General features: G+C 33.0%; 1 protein-coding gene across 1 annotated transcript in view; it reads left to right on the top strand.

Moving 5' to 3' along the window:
* The first annotated feature begins 1,159 nt into the window (after window positions 1-1,159).
* The window catches only part of LOC149193209 (receptor-like protein Cf-9 homolog), an 88,515-nt gene continuing 77,547 nt past the window's right edge, over window positions 1,160-12,127 (top strand). Inside the window, exon 1 of the mRNA XM_089407251.1 lies at window positions 1,160-1,810. Within this exon, the coding sequence (XP_089263377.1) occupies window positions 1,160-1,810 (651 nt within the window). The remainder of the gene's footprint in view (window positions 1,811-12,127) is intronic.

The raw sequence follows: 12,127 nt of genomic DNA, 5'->3' as shown, positions 1-12,127 counted from the left end.
GGTGTGATCCCTTCTGAAATAGGAAATTGCAGTAATCTTTATTGGCTTGATTTACCAGACAACAAGATTCGAGGCCTCATCCCGATGAGTCTATTTCAGCTTCCCCTCACCACCTTGAATCTGGCTCAAAATCACGTGAGTGGTGGCATATCTCAAGCCTTTAGCAATTTGAGTCAGTTGAACTACCTATCCCTTTATTCAAATAACATGAGTGGTGTAATACCTGAGTCCATTGCCAATTTGAGTCAGCTGACCTACCTATCTCTGGGCGTAAATAAGTTCTCCGGTGCTATTCCTAAATCCATTACCAAATTGAGTCAGCTAACCTATCTAAATCTTGGTACAAATATTCTAAATGGAACCATACCTCAAGGTATTGGCAATTTAAGCCTTTTGCAGAACCTTTACTTGGATACCAACTTCTTAACCGGTCACATCCCTGAATCACTGGGCAATTTGATAAAGTTGACCAGGTTAAATTTGGGTTCAAATATTTTCACTGGGCATTTACCAAAAGAAGCCATCACAAAATTACTTCAATTGGAGTTTCTACGTCTGGGAGGAAATAGGTTTATTGGCAGCATACCAGAGGATATTACAAAGTTGAGTAACTTGACCTTCTTAGATCTTGGTAACAACACGCTAATAGGTAACATACCTAAAGGCATTGGCAAGTTGAGCAAGCTTCAAAATCTTTACTTGGATACCAATGGACTTACGGGTACAATTCCTGATGGGATAGGAAAATGTGGGGAACTACAACAGTTGGATTTGTCTAAAAACAAGCTAAATGGAACTATCCCCAGCTCTCTGGGGAACTGTACGTCTATGATGGTTCTGATACTGATGAATAACTTGCTGTCAGGCAGAATTCCACTGTCCTTAAATAAATGTGTCGCTTTACAAAGGTTAAAGATTTCTGAGAACAAACTGAGTGGAATTCTAGACATGGACTTTCCAGTTTCTATGACAGTGCTTTCTGCTCATTCTAACAATTTTTTCGGCTCGTTGTACCAAACTTCAATTGTTAGATTGGAGCAAAAATGAATTAACAGGTGAGCTTCCTCAGTTCCTCAAATTTTTTCATGACTTAAGAGTCTTAAGTCTCGGTCATAATGAGCTCCATGGTACTATTCCTCCGTGGATCAGAGATCTCACCATGCTGCAAGTATTGGATTTATCCAATAATGGGTTCAGTGGAAAAATACCATCCAACCTTAGTGGACTACATGGCTTTTTGGGGGCTTCTCAAGTCAGTGCTAACACACTCTATGAGGATCTAAGAATTGTAATAAAGGGAGTTGAATATGTTCTAACATATGTGCTAGCGGCAAACATAATATTGGACTTGTCTAACAATAAGTTTACTGGAGTAATACCTTCAAGTATGGGAAATCTCACTGGTCTGCGACTGCTGAATTTATCTATGAATCATTTAGAAGGAAAAATTCCTGCATCTTTTAGCAAAATATTTGTTTTGGAGCAGTTAGATTTGTCCAGAAATCATTTAAGTGGAGCAATACCTCAAGAGCTCTGTCTATTGACCATGTTGGGATATATGGATGTTTCATGGAATAGACTCTGTGGTAGGATTCCAAAAGGAACTCAATTGTACACTTTTAATGAGACTTCATTTGAAGGGAACGAATGTTTATGTGGCTATCCTTTAGAAGCATGCAATGAAAAACAGAGCAATAATACAGTGAAAGGGACTAGCATAAATAAACGACATGGATGGCAAAGCCGTGTAAACGAACATATTTCATTAATGGCAGTTGGGTTTGGATGGGTGATTGGGTTCAGTGGAGTTGTAAGTGTGATGATATTGTGGGATAAAGCTAGACATTGGGTGATGCCCTTCAAAACAAGACCATTTTATGGAGTGTATAGATTCCCTAAATAACCTCAAAATATGTTCTGTCTAAGTATCCTTAAAAATTAGTTACTATTGATATCTATATCATTGTAATTTATATGCTTTAGTTAATATTGATATTTGTATTAGTCAAATTATATGAGAAAAATTCCCTTGCTTTTGTTTCCTTCGGAATTTGAGTTCTACTAATATTACCTACATTTACATTTGTGTTTCCTTCGGAATTTGAGTTCTACTAATATTACCTACATTTACATTTAGTGATTTACGTAAATGTGAAAACATTTTTATCACCTGAATCAATGTGAGATCATATTTTTCATCACATTCTTTTATCAGTTGAGTGTAATTATAAAAGTATTACAGTTTTGTCTACATTTCTTTCTATTTTGCCTCACTTTTTGTTGTGGTTTACGGAAGGGTGGTTCTAAAAATTTTGAATTTCGAGTAATGCCAATTTATGAGTTTTGACTTAATGATCATGAAGGTATTGAGATAGTTTTGATGGTTGACTTAATAACTGGTAATAATTTACAGTAAATTAATATTTCTATGACATTTTGTTATAATTTAAAGTTATTTTTGCAAGTTTTGGATTTATTATCTATGATTCATTTTAAAAAGAGTTTATATTTTTTTTATCAAATTAATATTTTAGGTCATAAAATTTAATGATAAATATTGTATTAATTTATTTTGTAAAAAACTAATTTTGCTAATAGTTTATTAATATTTTATTTATGTGTATGTCATATTAGCTTTATATTTGGCTTCCAAATTAAGATTGATGATAAAAACTTATTATCTATGTTTCTATAAAATAATAATAATTTCAGTTATATCCATTTGTACTTCAGACATACCATGATCCACCCTTGCTCAACTGCACACAATACAAAAATCATAGAATGAGTGCTCCTTGAATTCAGTCTCGTGCAAAAAGAATAACAGCCATTCTTCAGCATTGGACCAAATTCAGTAAATGGAACCAAGTATGCCTTTATCTTATAACTTTGCAAGTCTTCCTATTAAAAACTGTGACTAATAAATAGGAGGTATCACAATCCTAGAAATCTTTAACTAACTAAAATTGAAGTAATAAAAAAAAACTCATTGAAAAGATCAGATGGCATCAACCCACTATGGGAAGAACACATCATGACGGTCATTTTTTAATGATCTATTGAAGTAATAAATAAAAAACTCATTGAAAATATTAGATGGCATCAACCACTACTGGAAGAACACATCATGACGGTCATTTTTTAATGATCTTATTGAGAAATTGACTGATGGAGACATTACAAAAATCAAATTTGGAAGAAGGTAAAGCTGAAATCATAACTAGTGTGAGTTTTATTAAAAATGTCTGTGTGCTTTATATGGAATGCTTCTCATTTTTCTAATCAATTTCTAGAAAGTGACATGGTATTAATATTGGTTGTTTCAATGAATCATGGTAGCATATTCGTTCTCTGAAAAGTTTGCATTTACCACGAGGTTTCTCTGGGGAGCAATATCATACGACGTGGGATCACATTGGGGGATATATATTGATGAAAAAATGACATAATATATTGGGGATATACAAGGGTTAAATGATTTTTATATTGGAAAATATAAAAAATAGAGCTCAAAGTTAATGAAAAAATATAAAGGGGTATAAAAACGTTAATGAAAAACGGATACCTACAATATCTAGTGAAAGTAGGGGTTTTTTAAAATGGGAAGTTGTATTGGGTTAATATTGGTAGGGGGTTAAATAATGTGATTTTTATAGGGATTTTCCAAGATGTAGTCAAATTAAAGGTATTGTTTAATATGCCATGAATGCAAGTGATATGTCTAAGGTTCACTAAGTGAATCCCCCGTGGAATTTACCATCTCAATATTGGTTGTTTGGATGAATCATGGTAGCATGTTCATCCTCTGAAAAGTTTTCATTTAGATTTAAGATCTTATTGGCACTCGTTTCATAGAATCAAAGTTATGAATATTAATTATTATGGAGCTTTTTCATTAATAGTTGTTTTATATAATATAATATTTAGTTTTTATGCAACTTTTTACTTAATTATAAGGGTTATTTGGGTTTTATGGAATTTTTATTTAATTATAAAGGTTGTTTAGCTTTTATTTGGTTAAATGTATTTGCACAAAAAAAAACTAATTGGTAGCATTGGTGTTTGGGATTCTCTCGTCTCCATATTTTACAAGTTTTATAGATGTCAAATTAATAATAGTAATTCAAATAATTTCTAATAAAGGGATCAAGGATACTTCCAACAAGAATAATCTCCCTGAAAATTTGAGACTATCAGAATCTTGGTCCAAATTTCCTGAGAAACTCTCTTTTTATGATTACATTAGTAATAATCCAACTAAGGGGGTTATTCGTACCCGGTGCGATGGACAATGGAGATGGAATAATTGTTGGTTGATTAGGACAACCTATCTTCAAAGATAAGGAGGGAAATGAACTTTTGTATGTCTTATGCCTATTTTTTTTCGAAACATTTCCAATAGTTCTAGTAGACAAAGAAGGAATTGTGAAAGCTAATGTTGCTTTTAAGAGGGCACAATCAAAGTATAAAGTTGATTTTATCTAACTATTAGTAACAAAACCAATTCACTAATCTAGTTATAGTTGGTCAACAAGAAAGATTGTGTGCTTTAATGCTTCCCTTTAATCTCAATTGTTATGTTCTTCAACAATGCCTAAGTGTTGTCCTTGAAAAAAAAAACTCTTTTTCCCAATGGTTTGGCGAAGATGTCTATTAGCTATTCTCTAGATCTTCAAAATTGAATAAAAATGTTACTATTGTTGGCAAGCTTGCAAATGAGTGATAGGGAGTGCCAATATGTTTTCTTTCCTAGTGAAACACGTGATTCTTGGACAATGAAATGGTTGAATTGTTGTCACAAAAAATAGAAATTTGCTCCTTCTCCACATGTACAAGATCTTTCAAGAGTCTTTTTAGTCATACTACATGGCATGAGGTTATAGTGGCTACTACATATTCTTCTTTTGTTGAAGATATTAAGACAATGCCCTGCTTCTCAAAAGCCTATGAGATCGAATTTGTGCTAAATTAAAAGCATATATCCTAAAGTGTTTTTACTATCAGCAATGCTACCACAAATTTTTTATCTCTTATATATTTGGGAAAATGTGTTTTCTTCAAAACTTGTATGTCGTGATCTATAATAAATTGTACCTACAATGTATTATAGAATTCTTTATCGAAATTTCTAGTGACAGTCCTTAGGAGACACCATAAATCTAGATATGAAACTAGTTGTATACATAACATCAGATCTAGTTGCATTAAGGTATATGAGGTTGCCTACAAATCTTGTATATATTGTTCAATCAATTTTCGGTCTTTCATTTTTTTTGCTCAATTTTACTCTGTTAGGTCCCTATAATACTAGTGATTCCCCCATTACTATTGTCATTGTATTATTTTTGTGCCTTTATATTATTATTGTTAGGTCGGCTTGGTTATATTGTGACTCCTTAGACTCTCATATATAGAAAGGAGGTTTTGTCATTTGAATCATCCAAGAATTGTTCATTTGTGTAAAGTAAAGGAGGTTTCCCCCTTGAAGAGGCTTATTTCTAAGGCGTTGATCAATCTTTTCTATCTTTTTGTGAGCTGGTTTCATAACATTATCAAAGCTTTGGATTCTAGGGTTTCGCTGCTCCAAACAGGTCATCGTGGCATTTTCTCTATAACTTTGTTTCTGTGACGTTTCAGAAACTAAAAAAAAACCATTTGAGAAGAAATCACGCTGAACCTGGTGTCTGAATTTCATAGCTTGTATCGCTATATTTTAGGAAATATGATATGGCGAAGTTAGGGAGTTTGCAAGCTCTGTAATTTCATCTAAAATAGATCATCGTAGATTTTGCTTTATAACACTTTCGCTACAAAGTTTCAGAAGCTAGAAGAAAATCTCGTTTGAGAAGAAATTGGTCTGAACCGCGACTCTGATTTTCAGATCCTATCTAACTATATTTTAAGAGATATAATTTGAGGAAGTTAGGGGTTTTGAAGACCCCCGAATTACATTCCAAACCGGTCACCTTGGGAAAATCATCATAACTTTCTCTTTGAACATCAGATTGAACTTTTGTAAGAAGTTACAGAAAGTGGACGAACTGCAGTTTTTTGGGTACCATTTTCAGATCCTAAGGTTGAAATAGTGACCTGCAGCACATCATACAAGTTCGTTCTACTAAACAAGTCTATACTCAGGTCATCGTGGGAGATTTGGCATAACTCTTCATTGGAGAATCCAATCTTGATCAGAATTGCGGAGTTAGAAATATTAATTAGAGGGTTATTGCAGGAAGAAATTTCAGACCTTGGAGATCTAAAATTACAAAAATACATCAGATTCAATATCAAGCTCCTACAAAGTGAAAAAAAAGGTGTGTAGTTTTTTTTTTTATTTTTTTTTGCATAAGCTTGGTTTGAAAAATTAGTTTGAAGGAATTCAAAGGGCATAATGAAGCATTGTTAGTGGTAATTGATGCCCCAAAGGAAGAAAACGGAAACACCTAGTAAACAACCTGAAAGCTCTAGCATGTCTCATGAAGAAGAGGAAGAAATGCAACATGATATATCAAAATTACAAGACCAAGTGCAACAAATGTCACTCGCACAAAATGTAACAAAATCTAAGATGGATGGTTTAAAGAAAGATGTAGAAGCTAAGATGGATGTTTTAAAGAAATGCATGGAAGCTAAGATGGATGGTTTAAATAAAGGCGTAGAAGCTAAGATGAATGGTGTGGAAGCTAAGATGAATGGTGTGGAAGTTAAGATGGAAGGCATGGAAGCTAAGATGGACAATTTGAAGACAGATTTGACAAAGTTTCTATAAGAAATGCTTACTAATGGTGAAAGGGTAGTAAAGGAAACTCATGATGAGAACACAATAAATGTTAATCATGATTTCATCAACTCTAACATTGGATCGAAGAACCACCATGTTCCAAAGATCGATATGAGGAAGTTTGATGGCAAGGATTCTGGAATATGGATACTACAGATGGAGCAATTTTTCGATCTCCATAATGTGCAAAACAAACAAAAGGTACGCATTGCAACTTTATATTTGGAACCAAATCAGTTTGTATGGTATCGATGACTTTGCTCTCGTAAACAAATTGTCACTTGGGCTATTTTTACTGATGAAATGATAGCACATTATGAGGATACAAAAAGCAACACTTTTTTTAGCCAATTGATAAATCTCAAACAAAAGGGTTCAATGATGGAGCACATTGAAGACTTCCAAAAATTGAATATAAGGGTAAAAGATATTCCAGAGGAGCATAGGATTGATGTGTTCATAGGGACTTTAAAAGATAACATTCAACATGAGGTTTGCCTTTGGGAAACAGAGTAATTGGAGAAGGCATTCAGGTTGGCAAGAAAAATTGAAAGCAAAATTATGGCAACAAGGAAGCCTACCACTCACAATCATAAAGATGGAAGTGTTACTGCCCCTAGCCATCCACAACCTACAAGGTTGACACCACAACAATTGGAAGAAAAAAGAGAAAAAGTGCTTTGTTACAGTTGTGATAGCAAATACACTAAAGGTCATAAGTGTGCCGAGAAGAAATTATTTTACATAGAATGTGAAGAGGAGGAAGAAAAGGAACACGAAACATCAAAAGAAGAGGATATACACCAAGAACAAACCTTTGAAAACGAAGAAATGAATCTGACCATATCTTGTAATGCATTGGCTGGAATTACCACTCCTCAAACTATCAAGATAGAAGGGCATATCAAGAAGAAAAATGTAATAGTGTTAATTGATTTGAGAAGTGCCCATAATTTTATTCATTGTAAGATAGCCAAGGAATTGAATTGATTCCTATATCCAGCACCATAGTATCAAGTGATGGTTGCAAGTGGAGGAACCATAAATTGCTTAGGAAAGTGCCATAATATCAAGCTATCCATGGGAGAATATGTATTGAATAGCCCAATGCTTTCCATTCCGATGGGTGGTGCTGATGTTGTACTAGGAGTCCAATGGCTACAATCCTTGGGTACAATAGATTTTAATTTTCAAGAACTTTTCATGAAATACTCTTCAGAAGGAAAGGAAGTTGAATTAAGGGGTATCACAAGGAAACCGAGAAAGATAATCGGCTCTAATGGAATGACAAAAATTCTAAAGAAAGAACAATGAGGCATAATTTCACAATTATGTTCACTAGAGGTTCCCACATTGAAATCATCCATTTTTCCAAATCTCCAAAAAGTATTTGAAAATCATTCCAAGGTATTTGAGACTCCCAAAGGCCTCTCACCTATTCGTGATCATGATCATGCTATTAATTTGATTCTAGGAAGTGTTCCTCCAATCATTAGGCCTTACATATATCCCTATTTCCAAAAGAGTGAAATTGAATGTATGGTCGCAGAAATGCTAGAGGCTGGGATAATTCAACCTAGTCAAAGTTCTTTCTATGCTCCAGCAGTATTGGTTCACAAGAAGGATGGATCATGGCGCATGTGTCCAGATTATAGGGAACTCAACAAGCTCATTATTAAAGATAATTTCCCATTCCTATCATTGATGAATTATTGGATGAATTGCATGGATCAATTTACTTCACCAAGTTGGATCGTCGTTCAGGATATCATCAAATCAGAATGAAGACTGAAGACATTTCAAAAATAGCATTTAGAACACATGAGGGTCATTATGAATTTTTGGTCATGCCTTTTGGCATTACTAATGCACCTTCGACATTTCAAGGTTTGATGAATTCCATTTTCAAACCCTTCCTTAGAAAATTTGTGTTAGTGTTTTTGATGATATACTAATCTACAACAAGTCTTTGAAGGATCATGTCCAACATGTTGACATAGTGTTCAAACTATTGGAGGAGAAACAATTATATGAAAAAATCTCCAAATGTTTCTTTGGAGTACAAGAGGTGGAATATCTAGGTCATATTGTATCTCATGAAGGGTTAAGAAAGACCCTAGAAAAATTAAAACCATTAAGGAATGGAAAATCCCCACATACATAAAACATCTACGAGGATTTCTCGGGTTGACAGGGTATTATTGCAAGTTTTTTAAGAATTATGGGAGAATAGTAGCACCTCTAACAACATTATTGAAGAAAGATGAATTTTCATGGACTCCAGAAGCAACGAAGGCCTTTGAACATCTTAAAGAGGCAATATGCCAAGCACCAGTCTTAGCTACAGTGGACTTCACAAAAACCTTTATTGTGGAATGTGATGCCTCAGGAAATGGAATTGGTGTTGTTTTAATGCAAGAAGAAAGACCCATTGATTTCGAAAGTTGTCCAATCAAAGGAAAGTATTTACACATAGCTATTTATGAGAAGGAAATGCTGGGAATACTACATGCACTTAAGAAATGGCGACCATACCTAATGGGAAGACACTTCAAGGTAAAAACAGATCATGATAGTCTCAAATACTTTTCAGAACAAATATTATCTTTAGAAGAGCAACAAAATGGGTCACAAAGATGTTGGGTTATGACTTTGAAATCGTCTACAAAATAGGGAAGCAAAATTTTGTGGCAGATGCACTCTCAAGAAAGGATGAGGATGTGGAAGCATTTCCTTGCACCATTTCTATTATCCAACCAGATTGGATAAACGAAGCAAGGGATGAATGGAAGAATGACGAGGAAGTGTGGACACTCATTCAAAAGATACAACAAGATCCCAGTACATCTGATACATTTAGCTGGAAAAACGATTCGTTATGGTACAAGGATCGATTATACCTATGTAAGAATTCCCAACTCAAACTAAAGATTCTTACGAAATTGCACACCTCTCCCTTAGGAGGGCACTCAGGATTTCTAAAAACCAACCACAAGGTTAAGAATGATTTTTTTTGGATGGCCTTAAATTGGATATTCAAAAGTTTATGGTGGAATGTTTGTTTTGCCAAAAAAATAAAGTTGAATCAATTAAGACCCCAGGACTATTACAACCATTATCCATTCCAAGCCAATGTTGGGAGGAGGTTTCAATGGTTTTTATCACAGGTTTACTCAAGTCTGAAACAAAGAGTGTTATCATGGTGGTAGTTGACATACTTACTAAGTATGCACACTTTTGTGCATTATCTCATCCATTTAAAGCGAGTACAATTTATACTGCATTTATGGAAACAATTCAAAAGCTACATGGAAACCCAAAGATTATTGTAAGTGATAGAGATCCCATTTTCACTGGAATTTTTTGGACAAAATTATTTTCTTGTCTTGTTACTCAGTTAGCTCATAGCTCATCTTATCATCTTCAATCTGATGGGTAAACTGAGATAGTAAAAAAATGTTTGGAAGGATATATTCATTGCTTTGTATCTGATAAACAGACATAATGGGTCAAATGGTTGCCTCTGGTCGAATGGTGGTATAACACTTCCTTCCATACTACAACAAAAATGACCCCATTTGTGGCATTTTATGGATATCATCCACCATCCATCACATCATATTTAACAAAAAATTCTAAGGTTTAGGTAGTGGAAGATCACATCGAGCATCAACAACAAGTTCTCCAAATCTTAAAGGATAACCTCACCTCAGTGCAAAATATATATATATATATATGGTTTTTTTTTAATACATATTTATTTTTTAAATTTTAATTGTTTTTTGATTTGAGTATATTTTGTTCTTTTAAGTTCTTTTTTTAATGTTTTTAATCTCAAGTTTAGTTTCTTTTTTGTTTATTTTTACTTCATTTTATGGTTTTTTTTTTTTTTTTTTTTTTGGTTTACAAGATAATATTTCTTTTTTTTTTACATTTTTATTTTAAATATGTTTTTCTTATTATTTATTTCTTTATATATTTTTTTAGTTTTTTAATTTTTATCTTTTATACATTAATTTTGTTTTTTTAACATTTTTATATTTGATTTTTTTTTTTGGTTAATTTTTAAGTTATTTTTTATATGTTTGATTTTTTTGGGTCCTTTTTTTTATATATTTGATTTTTTTGCTTTTTGTTCTTTTTTTTTCAATTTTATGTTTTGGTTTTAATATATATTTTAATTTACATTTTGTTATTTTCTTTTTTTTGTGTTTTGTGCTTTGTGCTTTTTTTTGTCATTATTCTTTTGAAATTTTATTGTTTTTCAGAGTCATGATAAAATCTTTTACACTATTATTTCGAAATGTTGAAAATTTCCCCTTGAAAACCAAAAGTGTTATTCCAGCATCAACACTTTTCATTTTGAGGGTGTTTTTTACACAAAATTTACCATTTTCGTTTTTAGCACTAATTTTCATGTTTTTTTGAGATTTTTTGGCTAGAGTTCTCGTTTCAAAGTTTACATTGTTTTATGTGAAGGAGCAAAGAGTTATATTAACAAATTCAACTAAAGGTTTAATCTGTTGGGAGTGATATTTGCATTTTATCTAGAACTTGGAGGGTTAGTAAATGTTATTGGTTTTCATTAGTGATATTTTCATTTTATCTGGAACTTGGGTTACAAGATCATCCTCAAAACATTATTGCCAAATTAATGATGTTTGTGGAACTTGGGTTACAAGATCATCCTCAAAAAGCTATTGCCAAAATTGTGGTGTTTGTGACTATTTTCAATTGCTAAGGGTTATCAAACTTTATTGGTGACATGGGAGAGATGACACGAAGTTTGGAATAAGAGACACAATTTTTTGTCTTAACAAAATATTTTTTTCAATAATAATATTTATACTTTATTTATTTCTAAATTTAAACATTATAATTTTCATACTTAATGCTAAACTAATAGTAGTCAAGAGGAAAATCAATTGCTAGAGTCTTGCTTCAACAAGGATTAATAATATAATTTTATACCTACCGTTTTCTTTTGTAAGTTGAGGTCTTTCATTAACTAAAAAAGTGAAATTTTGCAATGTATATCTTCAAAATTCTACTAGCGTCACTCCGAATTTGTTGGATGGAAACTATGGACCCATATACTTAGACAACATACCAAACGCATAAGAGAATCAAATATTTACTCGCTAAAAGTGCCAAAATACATGCAAATTTGGAAAAATTCCCACGATCATCCTTAATCGGGAACATTAACTAGAGCAGGGTTGTCTATACTTGCCCCTGGAGACGAGGGTGGTTTGTAATCACAATGAACATGTCCCTCCATATGAGTCAACCTTGCCACAAGCCAATCTCTTGAATTGGTTTCAACCTGTCTCTAGGATTGCCTTA

Source organism: Pinus tabuliformis, chromosome 2_2 (assembly GCF_031772625.1).
Source record: "Pinus tabuliformis cultivar Carrire ecotype Pingquan chromosome 2_2, CPIR1, whole genome shotgun sequence".
In the NCBI taxonomy this organism is placed as follows: Eukaryota; Viridiplantae; Streptophyta; class Pinopsida; order Pinales; family Pinaceae; genus Pinus; species Pinus tabuliformis.
The sequence above is the reverse complement of the archived record's forward strand: the minus strand, read 5'-3'. Positions and strand labels throughout refer to the sequence as shown.